The following is an 18347-nucleotide window of genomic DNA, read 5'->3' as shown; positions in this document are numbered from 1 at the left end:
GTTGTGCAACAAACTCTCCTTAGGGAAAGAAGGCTTAGTACACACAATCTCCTGATTAATATTCTTGTTTAAAACAACCTTAGGTAAAAAGCCTAATTTAGTACGTAAAACCCCTTATCAGAATGAAAAATAAGATAAGGAGAATCAAACTGCAGAGCCGAGAGTTCCGAAACTCTCTGAGCAGAAGAAATAGCAACAAGAAACAAAACCTTCCAAGATAACATCTTAATATCTAAGGAATGCATGGTTCAAACGGAGCACGCTGTAAAGCTCTAAGAACAAGGATAAGACTCCAGGGAGGAGTAACGGGCTTAAACACAGGCCTAATCCTAACCAAGGCCTGACAAAAAGATTGCACGTCTGGCGCATCCACCAAACGCTTATGCAACAAAATAAACAACGCAGAAATCTGACCTTTAAGAGTACTAGCTGACAAACCCTTCTCCAGACCCTCCTGGAGAAAAGACAAAATCCTAGGAATCCTGTGACTCTAGGCCAAGAGTAACCTCTGGATTCACACCAATACGGATATTTAAGCCATATCTTAAAGAAAATCTTTCTTGTCACAGGCTTACGAGCCTGAATCATGGTCTCATTGAACGACTCTGAAAACCCACGTTTAGATAAAATCAAGCGTTCAATCTCCAAGCAGTCAGCCTCAGAGAAACAAGATTTGGAAGAAGAAAAGGACCCTGAAGTAGAAGGTCCTTCCTCAGAGGGAGTCTCAACGGAGGTAGAGAACATTTCCACTAGATCTACATACCAGATCCTGCAAGACCACACCGGCTCTATGAGAATCACAGACGCCCTCTCCTGCTTGATCTGAGCAATGACTCTTGGCAGGAGAGTGAACGGACGAAATATGTATGCTAGACTGAAATTCCAAGGGACCGCCAGAGCATCTATCAAGAAAGCCTGTGGATCCCTTGACCTCGAGCCGTACCTCAGAAGCTTGGCATTCTGCCGAGAAGCCATGAGATCCAGTTCTAGCTGCCCCCAATTGAGTATTAAACTGGCAAATACTTCTGGATGGAGTTCTGACTCCCCTGGATGAAAGGTCTGTCGGCTCAGAAAATCCGCCTCCCAAATGTCCACTCCTGGGATGTGGATCGCAGAAAGGCAGCAGTTGTGAGACTCTGCCTACTGGATTATCCGGGCCACCTCTGTCATGGCCAAGGAACTCCGAGTTCGCCACCGATGTTAAATTGTCCAACTGGAACCTGATAAACCGGGCTAAGGCTAACTGAGGCCAGGCCAGTACAGCATTGAAAATCACTTTCAGTTCTAGAATGTTTATAGGGAGAACTGACTCCTCCCGAGTCAAAAGACCCTGAGTGTTCAATGACCCCCAAATTGCTCCACAACCTAGAAGGCTGGCATCCGTGGTCACGATCACCCAGGAAGGTCTGCGAAAGCAAGTTCCCTGGGAGAGGTGTTCCTGAGACAACCACCACAGAAGAGAGTCCCTTGTCGCCTGATCCAGAACTATTTGCGGAGACAGATCCACATAGTCCTGGTTCCATTGCCTTAACATGCATAACTGCAGAGGTCTGAGATGGAACCAAGCAAACGGAATGATATCCATGGAAGCTACCATCAGGACCAAATACCTCCATACATAGAGCCACTGACGGCCGAGGAGAGGACTGAAGGACAAGACAAGAGTCGAAGAGATTTGTTTTTCTGACCTCTGTCAGAAATATCTTCATTAGTAGGGAGTCTATTATGGTCCCTAAAAACACTACTCTTGTGGCTGGAATCAGAGAACTTTTTCCCAGATTTACCTTCCAACCGTGGGAGCAAAGAAAAGACAACAAGATCTCTATATGAGAGTTTGCTTGTTGAAAAGACGGCCCCTGAACCAAAATGTCGTCCAGATAAGGCACAACGGCAATGCCCCAAGACCGGATCACTGCCAAAAGACCCCCAGGACCTTTGAAAAAATTCTGGGAGCTGTGGCAAGGCCAAAAGGAAGAGCCACAAACTGGAAATAATTATCTAAGAAAGCAAACCATAGACACTTGTGATGATCCCGGTGAATGGGAACATGAAGGTATGCATCCTTTAAGTCTATGGTTGTCATAAACTGACCCTCTTGAATCAAAGGAAGAATGGAACGTATAGTCTCCATCTTGAAGGTCGGTACACTGAGGAACTTGTTTAAAACCTTTAGGTCTAAAATAGGTCTGAAAGTCCCCTCTTTCTTTGGAACCACAAAAAGATTTGAATAAAATCCTAGACCTTGTTCCTGCGGAGGAACCGGAACTATAACTCCTAGGGCAAAAAGATCCTTGATACAATTTAAGAACGCATCTCTCTTTATCTGGTCTACAGATAATCTTGAGAGAAGAAACCTGCCTCTGGGAGGAAAAGTCTTGAATTCTATCTTGTACCGCTGAGATACAATTTCCATGGCCCACAGGTCTGGGACATCTTGTATACAAGCCTGAGCAAAATGAGAAAGCCTGCCCCCTACTAGATCCATTCCTGGATAGAGGGCCGACCCTTCATGCTGACTTGGAGTCAGCCACAGGCTTAGACTGTTTCCCCTTGTTCCAAGACTGACAAGACTTCCAGGAAGACTTGGATAGTTCCTGCTTGGAAAAGGAAGCGGAGGGTTTACCTAAAGTTACGAAAGGAACGAAAATTACTCTGATGTCCTTTCTGCTTATTCTTTCTATCATGAGGAAGAAAAGATCCCTTTCCTCCTGTGATACCTGAAATAATTTCAGCCAAACCAGGCCCAAACAAGGTCTTACCCTTGTAGGGAATAGCTAATAACTTAGAAGAAACATCCGCAGACCAGGATTTTAACCAAAGGTCTCTGCAAACTAGAACCGCAAAACCAGATTTTTGCTCCGAGTTTAATGACCTGTAAGAAAGCATCCGTAATAAAGGAATTAGCTAACTTAAGAGCCTTAATCCTGTCCTGGATCTCCTCAAGAGGAGTATCTGTCTGAATAGAATCAGACAAAGCATCAAACCAGTAAGCTGCAGCACTGGTAACAGTAGCAAAAAAACACCGAAGGATGCCATTGAAGACTTTGGTGAACATACATTTTTTCTTTAATAATGCCTCCAATTTCTTATCCATTGGATTCTTAAAAGAACAACTATCCTCTACGGGAATAGTGGTCCTCTTAGCCAAAGTGGAAATTGCTCCTTCCACCTTAAGAACCATTTGCCATGACTCCTTAATAGTCAGCTATAAGAAACATTTTCTTAAAAATAGGAGATGGAGAAAAAGGAATACCAGGTCTCTCCCACTCCCATGCAATAATCTCAGGAGCACGGTCAGGAACAGGAAATACCTCCACTGCAGAGGGAACATCAAAATATTTGTTTAGCTTACTAGACTTCTTAGGGTTAACAACGAGAGTAGTATCGGAGTCATCCAAGGTAGCCAAAACCTCCTTAAGTAACAAGCGGAGGTGTTCTAGCTTAAATCTGAAGGACACAACTTCAGCATCAGTAGCAGGAATTATACTGCCCGAATCCGATATTTCACCCTCAGATGCACCCGAAGAATCTTCATCCTCAGACTTCTGAGAGGAAATACTTTGATTAGCCACTTCAGGATCAGAAACCTTACTTACTGTTTCTTTAAATTTCCTTTTGCGTTTTTTCTGCAGCATGGGAAAAGCAGACAGCGCCTCAGATACCGCAGAAGATACCTGGGCAGCAATATCTTGCAAAGTAACTCCAGACAGAGCATGAGAGGAAACGCAGGGCAATGCATGTGCAGATGAATACGATTGAGATGCTTGAGGAGAAAGCTGCGGCACATCTAAAACAGGAGGCTCCTGAACAGCATCCGCCTTAGCTAATGATGGCTCAGGGTCAAAAAGTCTATTTCTATAAGCTAAAGTTCTTTCAATACATGAAGAACAAAAAGGTACAAGGGCTTCCACCTGGGCATCAAAACATAAGATACAAGTAACACCCTGCACAGCCTCCTGATCCATAATTAAAAGTTAGCTTTTTTGTATCTTTTAACAAAGGATATAATACAAAACCAAAAAAACATTCTTAAATAAATGTTCCCTTTAAATTTACCAAATCAAGAAAACATACCCCAAGCAACACTACACCTCAGCAGAATTACTGAGGTGCCCTACCTGTCCTGCAACCCACAGCAAACTGAGGAAAAAACTATCCTGTTTACAATCCGGATTTCCAGAGAAGCAAAAACAGCAAGAAGCCTTCTAAACAGCAGAGTCATCTGAAATATGCGCACCTCACTCTTACAGGAAGTGAAGAAAAGCACCAAAATAACTGACATCACAGAATCAGAACCTCCCTAAAAGGGGCCGTCCTATAGTTGACAAAAAAAAAACTTTTTTAAAAAAAAAAAAACTTTCTTGAAAAACCAGCTTAAAAACAAACAATAAAACCCCCCCAAAAAGTACATAATGCGTTACTAAAAACGGATCCTCACTGAGCCATCAATAAAATAAATAATTCCTCACACTAACAGTGCCTGCAAAAACTGTCATAAAAACCTGCTCCCTGACAGGAATAAAAAATGTCCCCCTGCAGCGTTTCAGCTGAATAAGTGCCAAATTTTCCCTGCTACATAGAAAAATAAAACTGGCACTTACCTCAATATTTATCTGTCCGGCAGCAGGACAGCTCACCTGGTTTGAGAGGATGCCATCCCTCACATGGAATACTGTGGAAATACAGAATCTTTTGGGAAAAAGCAGTGAGGATTGTACCCCACAAGTTTTCAATTGCTTAAAAGACACCATTGCCCTACTGAAGAGACTGACATGGGATAAGGCTAGACCCTTTGGAAAGATCAGAGCAAACCTACTCTGCTTTAAAATAAAAAAATCTTGATTGTAGATCAGACACCAAAACTTCACCTCCTCCTTGCACCGCAGGCAAAGAGAATGACGGGATTATGGGTAAGGGAAGTGGCATATATAGCAGCTTTGCTGTAGTGCTCTTTGCCTCCTCCTGCTGGTCAGGAGTGATATTCCCACTAGTAATTGATGATTCCGTGGACTCAATGTCTAAGGAAAGAAAAAAAACACTCTAGATACAAAACAAATCAAAACCTCATTAATGGCAAAGTAAATATGTGTATGAAGTGGGCAGTTTGGATAGCTGTAAGCAAAAAAAAATAATAATAAACTAAGGTAATCTTCAAGCATTACTCTATGCAGTGACTCAGTATGTAGCATCCTATGAAGAGACTTCAATTGAACCAAGAATTTGCTGAGTATGTTGACTGGAATAAAAACAAAGTGTGTTTATTTTCTTTGTTCAGTATCTGACAGGGTTGCACAGATTTTTGATGAATCCATTATTTTTGTTTTGTAGATAATACAAATAATGAAAGTGGTGATTTATGTATCAAACATCCAAGTTTTTAGTCATGTAAAGTAAACATTTTGAAATGAGCATACAATCTTACATATATTACAGTTTAATTATCAGTAACTGATGAGCAGTTACTAAGTGACATAATGACATTTCTATTGAGGATCTTGCAGCACGAATTGAATACACAAGTTTTGCATTATCATGCGGTTTTAATAATAATAAAAAACAACCTACAGCATTGCAAAAACAAATCTTATCCTACTTATGCTTATTTGATTATAAATTCATATATGTGATATGTACTATAGTTTTAGAGATGAAACAGTGTGGAAGAAATCAAATTAAATCAAGCAAATTTGTTGTATTTAACGTCAAAAGTGATTCAGAATGATAGCCAAATTTATATAACTGCTAGTTTTAATATTACCAGAAATGTTTAAAGGAATATTTTTACTTTTTACCAAAAATGGCTTCAATGTCATGGTATTACAAAACACAAAACAAATATGCACACATTATACATACAGATAAGTTCAGAAAATGAGGAGATTGGATTAGCAGGTTGCAACAGAAAAGCAAAGCATGCAAAGAGCCGCGTCATGTTTACTTACATGTTGTGGGAAAGGCTGCAGTCTGTTTATGCTTTCCTCTGGGTATGTGACTTCTCCCATTGGGAGGTAGGGTTTTTGAACTGATCCAGTCTCATACATGGACATGGGCCTGCTACCTCTTCCTGATGGCCGTCTCTTTAAAGACGCTGGATTGGAGAGGTCTGTGTACTCTGTCCCAGTTGGGACCTGATATAAATTGGTTGTGGCCTGTCTCCTGAGGTTCATATTTTCACACTGCAGTGTTTGGAGCTGAAAGACATTTTTAGCAGTGGGACTGTAGATTTCTTTTTTATTATTATTATTAAGGGGGTAAAACACGTTTCTATGTTTAATATTTTAATACAGCAATTTAACTTACAATACCATTTAATAAATGAGTTGTTAAACCTCTGAACATTTTCTCACAATCTAAAATAATAAAATGAATATTTACATGAGTATTTATTTCCCTCTGTGATAACCTAAATTTTAGATTAAGTCATGTAAAAATTTCTGTTGAAACAAACATACAATTAAAATGTTGGCCGGCGGCTATATCACCTATGCTTACATATGCTATATTCCTAACATATTGACAGGAGTAGAGCATATTGTAATTTTGCAAGTATTGTTAAAAAGCAAAGCAGGCACAAATGCAAAGGCTGACTGCACAAAAATATGCAACTACACCAGGTACCGTAGCAGGATAAATAGTGTGTCTGATCACTATGGTTTTAGAAATCTGTTTGTAGAAATGCAAAGAAATAAAAGAAGCTGCACTGCAAGCAACAAGGGAAAAAGACAGCTTAGAATAAGAAAGAGATCATTATTAAAAAAAACAAATCAACAAGAACATTTTGAATTACTTTCTTTATTTTACATTGTAAAACAAGTATATACACAGATACAAAAATATATTATCATTGCCTATATAGAACTCTATGAGGGATCACCAACCGAAATAAATAGAATGTAAAATTTACATGTTTTTCACAACAGGAGGGATTCTGAGTAGTTGCATCATGCTTTATGGATAACCATATTACCACCCCAGACAAAACTATTCACATGGAATTGTCACTGAATGCTGTGTTCTAGTGCTGATGTTTCCAAAAGTATAGCAATAATTACCAACTATTTGTTTCTGGTAAATGTGCGCATGTGCAAATGGTTACAAAGCCCACTGAGCAGCAAAACAATCGAAAGCAGCATTAATCAGTGATGGATTCAAGTCTTTTACTTCAAGTCTAAAGTCAAGTCTCCACCTTCAAATCTCAAGTCCTTACACAATGCTCTCAAGTCAAGCCAGTCGCTAAAAATATATACAAGTTGCGAGTAGAGAAGAATCAGTGCGTCATGTATTGATAGTCGAGTCATTAAAGCAATTTAAGTAATTATCACTGGCATTAATATAAATATATCACTAAGCAAGATTTTCAGCTACAGCTTCCAATTATATATATTAGTCTATAACTAAATTATTAGAGAATGTGTTTTATTGTACAATAACTAAGTAATCCTTATTAAGATACAAAAGCCTTTAAAAACTATAACCACTCAGATAATCATGGACTTTGAAAACATTTTTCCAATCAGTGACCTATCTAAATTTCTAAACATTAACTTCTAGCTGCACATATTCTATGCAATATAAAATCAAATTTGTTACAGTCGGAAACAGATGGAAGTCAACTTTCTTTAAATTTGTTAAAGAGTAAAAATGTGAAAAAGTTACTAGTCCAAAAGAAATGTTAAAGATAGGGAAAAAAAAGTCAAATTCTCTCTCTCTCTGTCATATACTGTATTTATATATATATATATATATATATATATATATATATATATATATATATATATATATATATATGATACCACTGCAAAATTACCAGTTTCTCTAGTTTTACTATTTATAGATATGTGTTTGAGTAAAATTAACATTTTTGTCTTACTCTTTAAACTGCTGACAACATTCCTCTCAAATAAAAACATCATCATTAAGAGCATTTATTTGCAGATCTTTGTGAAGAATGCATGAATCAAGCCTACATCATACAAGGTTCTTCTATTTTCAAGACCAGCGCCTCTATATATTTGATCCATATCATACAAGGTTCTCCTGGAAGAAAACGTGTTTCCTCCTGCCCTGACAATGATCCCCAACTCTTAGGATTGTTCTTTCCAGCAGGACAATGCTCCATGCCACACACCCAGGTCAATCAAGATGTGGATGGAGGAGCAAAAGATCAAGACCCTGTCATAGACAGCCCAATCTCCAGACCTGTAGCCCATTGAAACCTCTGGAATGTGATAAAGAGGAAGATGAATGGTCACAAGCCATCACACAAAGCAGAGTTCCTTGAAATTTTGCACCAGGAGTGGCATAAAGTCCCCCAACAGCAATGTGAAAGACTGATGGAGAGCATGCCAAGACACATGAATGCTGTGATTGAAAATCAGGGTTATTCCACCAAATATTAATTTCTGAACTCTTCTAAGTTAAAACAGTATTGCGTTGTATAAAAATGAATATGAACTTGTTTTCTTTGCATTATTTGAGGTCTGAAAACACTGCATATGTTTGTTATTTTGATCAGTTGTCGTCATTTTCTGCAAATAAATGCTCTAAAAGACCATATTTTCATTTAGAATTGTCAGTAGTTTATAGAATAAATAAAACATGTTCTAACACATATCTATAAAACATAAATTATGCTTACCTGATAATTTAATTTCCATCTCTGGGAGGAGAGTCCACGGCTTCATTCATTACTTGTGGGAATTAAGAACCTGGCCACCAGGATGCGGCAAAGACACCCCAGCCAAAGGCTTAAATATCTCCCCCACTCCCTCATCCTCCAGTCATTCTGCCAAGGGAACAAGGAACAGTAGTAGAAATATCAGGGTATAAATGGTGCCAGACAGGGGCGCATTATGGCCTAGACCAACAAGGCCAGTGCCTAGGACGGAAGATTTGGGAGGGGCAGCATATCTGCCCTGTCCTCTCTCTAAAAGCCAGCACACAGTACAGTGAGCGATAAAGTGCAGGCTTTTACAAAGACAAGGCACGTGCGCTGATCAAGTTCACTCTTCTTAGGCAGTGCTCCGTTAAACCGTTGCTTCACTTAGAGCCGCCTGCATTTTTGCAGTGGAAGCATTCTCGTTGAGAAACTTGCCCAGGGATATGCTTACAAGGTGAGGCTGGAGGAGAAGACCTTGTACCGATATGCTGCCTCCCCTTTCAGCTGTGGTGGGTCTGCGAGCGCAGTGCTTATTGCAGGTATTAGTAACTAACATACTGGATGTGTCTGTGCACTACTTAGATCAGCTTGTAATGTCTAATCATAAACTCTCAGCACTAATGTATGTTAGCTACTAATAACTAGCTTTCTCTGCATTCATGAACCCACAGAGTAAATAGTAATTGGACACTTAAAAAGTTTAATTACTTGAATGATGGTTATTACTGTATGTTGTTGCATGTGAAGGGCAGTGATTGTTTCAAAGTGTATTCTTCTTTCCCTCCCTTCCTCTCTCCCTTTTTTCCCTTTCTCCCTCCCTTCTTTCTCTCAACTCCCTCCCTTGCTCCCTCCTTTCTTTCCCCCCTTTTCTCCTCTCCCTCCCCACGTTCTTTCCTTTCCCTTCCTTTTCTCCCCTCCCCTTCTTTTCTCTCCATTCTCTCATGGAAAAAAAATGGTATGAGATGCATGCAATTCAACCCACCTGTATCCAAGTGTTTTGTTAGCACATTTTCTTTTGAATTGTTATGAAAGAATTGTTATGTGGTGCCAGAAGATCAATAATAAATTTAGGTCCACCCACTGGAGAAACGGGCGAGTGCAGTGAACTCTTCTACCACAAATGGAAATTAAATTATCAGGTATGCATAATTTATGTTTTCCCATCTTAATGGGAAGAGAGTCCACTGCTTCATTCATTACTTGTCGGAAAAAATAGCCAAGCTCTAGAGGACACTGAATGAAAAAAATGGCAGGGCAAAAGGAGGCGGACCCTATACTAAGGGCACCACAGCCTGCAGAACCTTTCTCCCAAAAGCTGCTTCCGCAGAAGCAAAAACGTCAAATTTATAAATTTTTGCAAAAGTATGTAAGGAAGACCAAGTAGCCCCCTTACAAATCTGTTCCATAGAAGCCTCATTCTTAAAGGCCCAAGAAGAGGCCACAGCTCTAGTCGAGTGAGCCGTAATCCTCTGAGGAGGCTTGTGTCCCGTATGCCAGACGGATCATACTCCTCAACCAAAAAGATAGAGAGAGGTAGCAGAGGCCCTTTGACCCCCTGTGCTTCCCCGAATATACAACAAATAAGGATGAAGTCTGTCTGAACTCCTTTGTGGCCTGAAGATTAAACTTCAAAGCCTGAACCACGTCCAGATTATGAAGTAACCTCTCCTTTGAAGAAGAAGGGTTAGGACACAAAGAAGAAACTACTATTTCCTGATTGATGTTACGACTCAACACTACCTTGGGAAGAAAACCCAATCCAGTGCAAAGAACAGCCTTATCAGCATGAAACACCAAGTAGGGAGGCTCACGTTGCAAGGCTGCAAACTCAGAGACTCTGCGTGCCTATGCAATAGCCAGTAATAATAGAACTTTTCACGAAAGAACTTTAATGTCAAGAGCGTGCATAGGCTCAAACGGAGCCTTCTGCAAAACCTTAAGAACCAAGTTTAAGCTCCAATGAGGAGCCAGGTTCCTGAAGACAGGCCTGATCCTAACCAGCGCCTGAACAAAGGACTGAATGTCAGGAAGCTCTGCAAGCTTCTTATGCAACAGTACAGATAAAGCCAAGATCTGTCCCCTCAGGGAACTGGCGGCAAGACCCTTATCCAGACCGTCCTGGAGAAAGGCCAAAATCCTGGATACCCCGACCTTGTGCCATGGGTATCCTCGTTCCTCACACCAGGACAAGTAGGTCCTCCACACCTTGTGGTAGATGTGTCAAGTGACCGGCTTCCTGGCCTGAACAAGAGTGTCAATCACTTTTTCCGAAAATCCTCTCTTGGCTAAGACTAGGCGTTCAATCTCCACGCAGTCAGCCTCACAGAATCGAGATTTTGATGTAGAAAAGGACCTTGAACTAGCAGATCCCTGGGAAAAGGTAACTTCCACGGTGGAGATGACTACATCGCCACCAGATCTGCAAACCACATCCTCCATGGCCAGGACGGAGCAATCAGAATAGCCGAAGCTTGCTCCTGCTTGATGTAGGACACTACTCGAGGTAGAAGAGGTAACGGTGGAATATGTAAATTAGGTTGAAGTCCCAGGGTACTGCCAAGGCATCTATCAGTTCCACCTGGGGATCCCTGGATCGCGCCCCGTATCTGGGTAGCTTGCAATTGAGTCTGGACACCATGAGATCTATTTTCGGCGTCCCCCATCTGCTGCAGATCTCCACAACCATCTAGGGATGGAGGGACCATTCCCCTGGATGAAAGGTCTGTCTGCTCAAAAAAACACTTCCCAGTTGTCCACACCCGGAATGTGGATCGCTGAGAGTAAACAATTGTGAGTATCTACCCATTCCAGAATCCAAGATACTTCCCTCATGGCTAGGGAGCTTCTCGTCCCCCCTTGATGGTTTATGTAAGCCATCGAGGTAATGTTGTCCGACTGGAATCTGATGAATCGGGACGACCCCAGAAGGGGCCAAGCCCTCAGAGCGTTGAATATCGCTCAAAGTTCCAAAATATTTATAGGTAGACTTGACTCTTCTCGAGACCATCTGCCCTGCACCCTTCTGACACCCCAAACAGCTCCCCATCCTGATAGACTTGCATCCGTGGTCACAATCTCCCAGGATGGTCTCAAAAAGGATGTCCCCTGAGAAAACTGCCCCGGTCGAGTCCACCAAGATAGGGACTCCCTCACCGTTCTGTCTAGAGATATCTGTTGGGACATATCTCAATGATCGCAGTTCCATTATTTCAACATGCACAGCTGAAGAGGTCTGAGATGGAACCTGGCAAAAGGAATGACATCTATGCTGGATACCATGAGCCCGATCACCTCCATACACCTGGCCACAGATGTCCTGGAGGATGTCTGAAGAGCTAGACAGTTGGACGCAAGCTTGCACCGTCTTTAATCTGTCAAGATTATCTTCATGGCTGAAGAATCTATTATCGTACCCAGGAACTCCACCCTATTGCTGGGGACCAATGAACTCTTTCCCTCGTTTATCTTCCACCTGTGGCATCGAAGGAGAAGAGCTCTCTAGTTATCCCCCGCAAGACTGTAGGACAGAGCCTGGACCAGGATATCGTCCAGATAAGGTGCCACTGTAATTCCTCTGGCTCTCGCTACTGCGAGTAGAGCTCCCAGAACCTTTGTGAAGACCCTTGGGGCAGTCGCCAGACCAAACGGAGGGGCCACAAACTGGAAGTGCTGGTCCAGGAAGACTAATATTAGAAACCTGAAGTGATCCCTGTGGATTGGAATGTGAAGGTAGGCGTCCTTCAGGTCTATAGTCCTCATGAATTGCCCCTTTTGCACCAGGGGCAAAATTGACCTTATCTCCATCTTGAACAATGAAACTGACAAGAACTTCTTTAGGGCCTTTAGGTCCAGAATTGGACGAAACGTACCTTCCTTCTTTGGGACTACGAAAAGGTTTGAATAATATCCCAGACCTCTTTCTGCCGGAGGAACTGGGACGATTACCCCAAGAGATGAGATTCTTCACACACCCCAGGAAGGTGTCTCTCTTTTCTGGTCTTGAGGATATGTTTGACAGGAGGAATCTGCCTCTGGGTGGATAAGACTTAAAATCTATCCTGTAACCCTGGGATACGACCTCCAGAACCCAAGAGTCTACAACGTCTCTTCTCCAGGCCTCCGCAAAAAGATAGTCTGCTCCCTACGTGATCCGATGACGGACCGGGGGCCGCCCCTTCATGCTGACTGATTCGGTGGGCTTCTTGTTCTGCTTGGACTTCTTCCAAGAGTTAGCTGGCTTCCAAGATCCCTTGGATTGCTCTGACTTTGCGGCAGGTTGCACGAAAAGGATGAAAAGTAGATCCCTTTGGTTTAGCCTTCTTATCCTGAGGCACCCTTGCCACCTGTGACCGTAGAGATGATAGAATCCAGGCCCGGGCCAAAGAAAACTTTCCCCTTGAATGGGAGGGAAAGCAAACGAGACTTATAAGTCATGTCAGCAGATCCCGACTTTAGCCACAGAGCCCTGCGGGCTAAAACAGAAAACCCTGATGTCAGGCGAATAATCTGCATGTTAGCATCACAAATTAACGAATGTGCCACCTTTAAGGCCTCAATTCGGTCTAGAATTTCATCGAGAGGAGTCTCCACCATTGCTGCTAGTGCGTCACACCAGTAGGTAGCGGCGACTGCCGCCGCCGGCTGAAAAACTAACCCCGTGATTTGGAACATCTTCTGCAACATGGACTCGTTCTCTTAGCAAGCATGGAGATAGCACCATCCACCTTAGGGACAGTTCCCCATAGTTTAAGCTGCGCCTCTGGAATGGGGAAAAGCTTTTTAAATTAAGAGGAGGGGGGAAAAAGACGAACCAAGTTTCTCCCATTCATTCTTAATAATGTTAGCCATCTTGACTGGAACCGGGAAGGCCTGGGGCACTACCCTGTCCTCATAGACTATCAAGTTTAGGAATTGAAGGTTCCTCCGGTAGTTTTGGTTCTGGAACCTCCAATGTAGCAAGCACCTCTTTTAGCAGATAGCGCAAATGCTCCATCTTAAACTTAAAATCAGGCTCCTCCGCGGACGGAGGCCTAGAAGTAGCCGATTCTGCCCTAGAAGGGACATCCTCCGATAAGTCGGAGTTGTCATCCTCAGCTGATAATCTGTCTGAGACAGCCAGCGGAGTCAAAGACCCCCGAGACGGATAGCAGTGCCGTACCTTCTGCTCACGCTTAGAAGGATGAGGCATCGCATTAATGGCCGCAGAGCCCGCAGGAGGATTAGTAGTGCCCTGGAGAACTGCTTGTGGAATCGGATATGATTGCAACGAACGCACCTCACGGAGCGGAGAACCCTCAGAGGTGGACGGCTCAGTAATACTAAATACTTTATTCTTTTGGAAATGGCAATACTGTCAAAGCATGTAGAACAGAGTTGCATCGATGGTTCGACAGGAACCTCCTCACAATATAAACAGTTAATGGGTTTAGATAAAGAGGGAGTATCCTCTAATATATCAGAGTCCTACATAGCTTGCGCCTTTATTACAGACTTGATCAAAATATAAATGGCACCTTTATTTTCCAATGGTCAGGGCACTCACCACCTCCTATGACCCAGACTACAAGAAACGGCTTTCGTCTTCTCTGAACGCAGGTCGAGAAAGAGGAAGTTGTAGAGGTCACACCCGGTCACATGGAGTGCCATGCAGGACCGCCCCTGCACTCGAGAGATGGATGCGCCAAAAAAGCCCACCACAATTTTCTCCCTATAAACTGTGTTCCAGACTAACAGAGCCTCATCTCCCACAAATGCAGTAGCAAACACAATAATCAATATTATGCATAATATCCCCCCTGTTCAACAGCCCCCTTCCGAGGGTATTACCTTAGATTCAATAGAGATAAAGGGAGCCACACTGTGACCCTGTCTTGGTGCATTATCATATATATATATATATATATATATATATATATATATATATGAAACGATCTTACCAGAATCAATGTCGTGGAACAGAAACACGGCCCTTCAAGTGCGACAAGGTAGTAGAATCGCTCCTGACATGGACTTGAGAGAAGAAAAGCATGCAGCAAAACTCGTCAAAACTGATTGCTAATGGAGCTGTTAAACTGAGTCGGGATGGGTTCGCAGAAAGACTCTCCCTGCATCTGTGGACTCTTAACATTTACCCATGCTCTCACTGAGAGACTGACAGGACTACTTAAAACTCCAGTCCCATTGCGAAGAGTACTACCCTCCATAAGAGACTACCCCGAATCTTCCGACACTTCTCTGCCAACCTCCTGTGACGAAAGGCAAAGAATGACTCAGGGATGAGGGGAGTGGGGGGGAGGTATTTAAGCCTTTGGCTGGGGCGTCTTTGCCTCCTCCAGGTGGCCAGTTTCTTAATTCCCACAAGTAATGAATGAAGCAGTGGACTCTCCTCCCATTAAGATGGAAATAGTAAAACCAGAGAAACTGGAACAAATTAAGAGACCATTGCAAAATTATCAGAGATGTATGTATGTATGTATGTATGTATGTGCGTGTGTATATATATATATATATATACATATATATATATATATATATATATACACATACATACATATATATATATATATATATATATATATATATATATATATATATATATATATATATTATATATATATTTAAATACACACACACAAATATATACACACACGCATATAAAAATAAAATTCCCCAAACATGAATGCTCTGTATTTGTTATCAGTGTGGTTGTTTTAAGATATTAACATTGTTCTATTCCATAGCTAATCTGACATCTGTCATCTTTTGATGCATAGTTCATTTCATAATTAGGAAGGATCCATCCATAGATAAGTATTTTGCCTGAAGGAGTTTCTTCCTCTTCATTACACTGCATCTTTTTCCAGTAACTGTGAAAGATCAGATAGATATCATCCTACCAACACCACACATAATTTGGAATCAACACTTAACATTCTCAAACACAGAATTAATAATTTTAGGTCAAACCTAAAGGCCAATCCAATCTTGCTGGTACAGCTGGTAGCTATGATGCCTTTTTTGTTTTTCATTATAAAACTAAAGTGGCTTTTAAGTGTCCTCCAATACAATTCCTCAAATGCCTTAAAATAGGCAAGATTTAAAGATTTTTCCATACATAAGTAAATATCAATTATTAAGTCACTGGTAAACCTGAGCTGGAAATTACTTAAATGGACCTTAAACATAAACATTTTCAATAATTTATTTAAAAGAGTTGCCATTAATAATTTTTTCACAAAAAAAAGTTAAATAAAAGCAGTTTATACTAAAACAATGTTTTTTGTGTACAAGCGAACCCTAGCAATGACTGCTCAACAGCTAATAAAGACAACTCACTATGGGCTAGATTACGAGAGGAGCAGTATTTTGCACTACCGTTTGAATGTTAACTCCGCTAGAAGTAAACTTTTTGCTTCAGTCAAGTTGCGCACATATTACAAGTTAAAAGTTTTTGCTTTCGAGCTAACCCAATGCATGCAAAAAGAATATCGCTACCACGTTAACGTTTACCCGCATAGACTCAATGTAGCGTAAAAAAAAAAAGACACCCAACAAGTCGTGCAAACCTTATCTTATTTTCTCAAGTCCGCTAACCCAACATGAAATTTTAATATTTCACATTCCAATGTTCTTTACATAGCAGACTATGTTCTATTTATTCATAAATACATATATATATCTGATGGTATTCTGGTAAAATGATATATATCAGGGGGATATTATGGCCTAGGCCAACAAGGCCGGTGCCTAGAGCAGCAGATTTGGGAGGGGCAGCACATCTGCCCTATCCTCCCTCTAAAAGCCAGCATACAGTACATTGAGTGTTAAAGAGCAGGCTTTTAAAGAGAAGACAAGGCACGAGCGCTGATTAAGGTCGCTCTTCACAGGCAGTGCTCCTTTAAACCTTTGATTAATTTAGAGCCGCCGGCATTTTTGCAGTGGAAGTGTTCTTGGTGAGAAACTTGCCCGGGGATATGCCTACAAGGTGAGGCTGGAGGAGATGAGGCTGGAGGAGATGACCTTGTGGCGATATGCTGCCTCCCCTTGTCAGCTGTGGTGGGTCTGTGAGCGCAGTGCTTATTGCAGGTCTTAGTAACTAACAGACTGGATGCATCTGTGCACTGCTTAGATCAGCTTGTGATGTCTAATCAAACTCTCAGTGCTAATGTATGTTAGCTACTAATAGATAGCTTTCTCTGCATTCATTAACCAATGGAGTAAATAGTAAACGGACACATAAAAAGTTTCAGTACTTGAATGATGGTAATTACTGTATGATGTTGGGTATGTCCTCAAACGTTCCAATAAATTTTTATTTTGGTTTGTGAAAGACCTGAGTGTGCAAATGTTTGTTACGATATTTGAGTTATATTTTTGCACCCAGGCAGCTGGCGGGTTGGTCTGAAGACTGGATATATATATATATATATATATATATATATATATATATATATATATATATATATATATATATATATATATATATATATATATATATATATATATTTTTTTTAGTTAACAATTTTCTGCAGGTCATTTTTAAATAAAATGCAATTTTAAATTGGACAGTTACACTAAGGCACCAGTTCAATTGCAATGTGTTGGTTAACTGAAGAATAAAGCAATTTTTTTTTATAATATAGTGCAGTAGTTGAAAATTGCATTGCAAATTAGCGGCATTCAAAAAAAGAAAATTTTAAAATGTCTCTTGAATAAATCTGTTTCCTTTTCTCTTGGTCGAACGTAGAAATGTAGTAATAAAAAAGATGCAATGCTCATACTAACGTCTTAAATTCAGAATAAACAGCTTTGCGGACTGGGAAAGGCTAGGGTGCGGGTTTGAATTTTTTTTCTCTGAGAGCAAGTCAACAAGCAATGCATTGCTGCTTTGCAGCGCTACTGCATATTTGACTGCTCACTTCAAACATCACTTTGCTCTGGGTGCTCTGTGCTAAGGAAAACCATACACAGTAAAGCCAGAGCACAGCTCTGTTTGAAGAGAACTGTCTAATGAGGAGCAGCACTACAAAGTTAAATCGCTAACAGTGCCTGCATGGGTTCTGTTCTTTCTGCAGACATGCTGCATTTTCTGCGATTACATCTCAGATCACTGTATGTTCTGCCTTGAGGTATATATATATATATATATATATATATATATATACACACCCTATGTGAAGAACATTAGAATGTGAAATATTTACATTACATAGTTAAAACCTTCATTAAGTATGAATATTGAATAAAATCGATTTTTCAGGTAGTCAGTTTGACTGCATAGGGCTCCAATGCACTTATATACACTCACAGGCAACTTTCGGCTAGATTACGAGTTTTGCGTTATGAGTGAAAAAGCAGCGTTATGGGTTAGAACACTGCTTTTTCACTACCGCTGCTATTACGAGTCTTGTCAAAAACGCTGTACCGAACACTTTTTTTGGCCGTAAAGCAAATTAACTTACGCAATTTGCGTAAAGTCTTTTTTCAATGGGACTTCCATAGCACCGATATTACAAGCTTTTTCTGGGAGGCCAAAAAGTGAGCGGTACAGCCTATACCGCAAGATTCGCAACGCAATCTAAAGTCAGTAGTTATGAGTTTTACGCTACAAAGCTGTAGCATAAAACTCATAACTAAAGTGTTACAAAGTACACTAACACTTATAAACTACCCATTAACCCCTAAACCG

General features: G+C 41.0%; 1 protein-coding gene and 1 long non-coding RNA gene across 9 annotated transcripts in view; both read right to left on the bottom strand.

Moving 5' to 3' along the window:
* The window catches only part of GIT2 (GIT ArfGAP 2), a 460714-nt gene that overhangs the window by 126126 nt on the left and 316241 nt on the right, over positions 1 to 18347 (bottom strand). For 7 of the 8 annotated variants that reach the window (XM_053702096.1, XM_053702097.1, XM_053702103.1 and 4 more), the window contains exon 15: positions 5943 to 6191. In XM_053702096.1, the coding sequence (XP_053558071.1) occupies positions 5943 to 6191 (249 nt within the window). Of the gene's footprint in view, positions 1 to 5942; positions 6192 to 15311; positions 15526 to 18347 lie in introns of those variants that run through there. The other variant, XM_053702102.1, reaches the window with a different exon arrangement.
* On the bottom strand, positions 6777 to 14957 carry LOC128649062 (uncharacterized). The gene is made up of 2 exons (XR_008400646.1): positions 9546 to 14957; positions 6777 to 9431 (listed from the first exon to the last, which is right to left on the bottom strand). It is a non-coding gene; the product is annotated as an uncharacterized LOC128649062 (long non-coding RNA).

Source organism: Bombina bombina, chromosome 2 (assembly GCF_027579735.1).
Source record: "Bombina bombina isolate aBomBom1 chromosome 2, aBomBom1.pri, whole genome shotgun sequence".
Lineage (NCBI taxonomy): Eukaryota > Metazoa > Chordata > Amphibia > Anura > Bombinatoridae > Bombina > Bombina bombina.
This window is presented reverse-complemented; position numbering and strand designations above follow the sequence as displayed.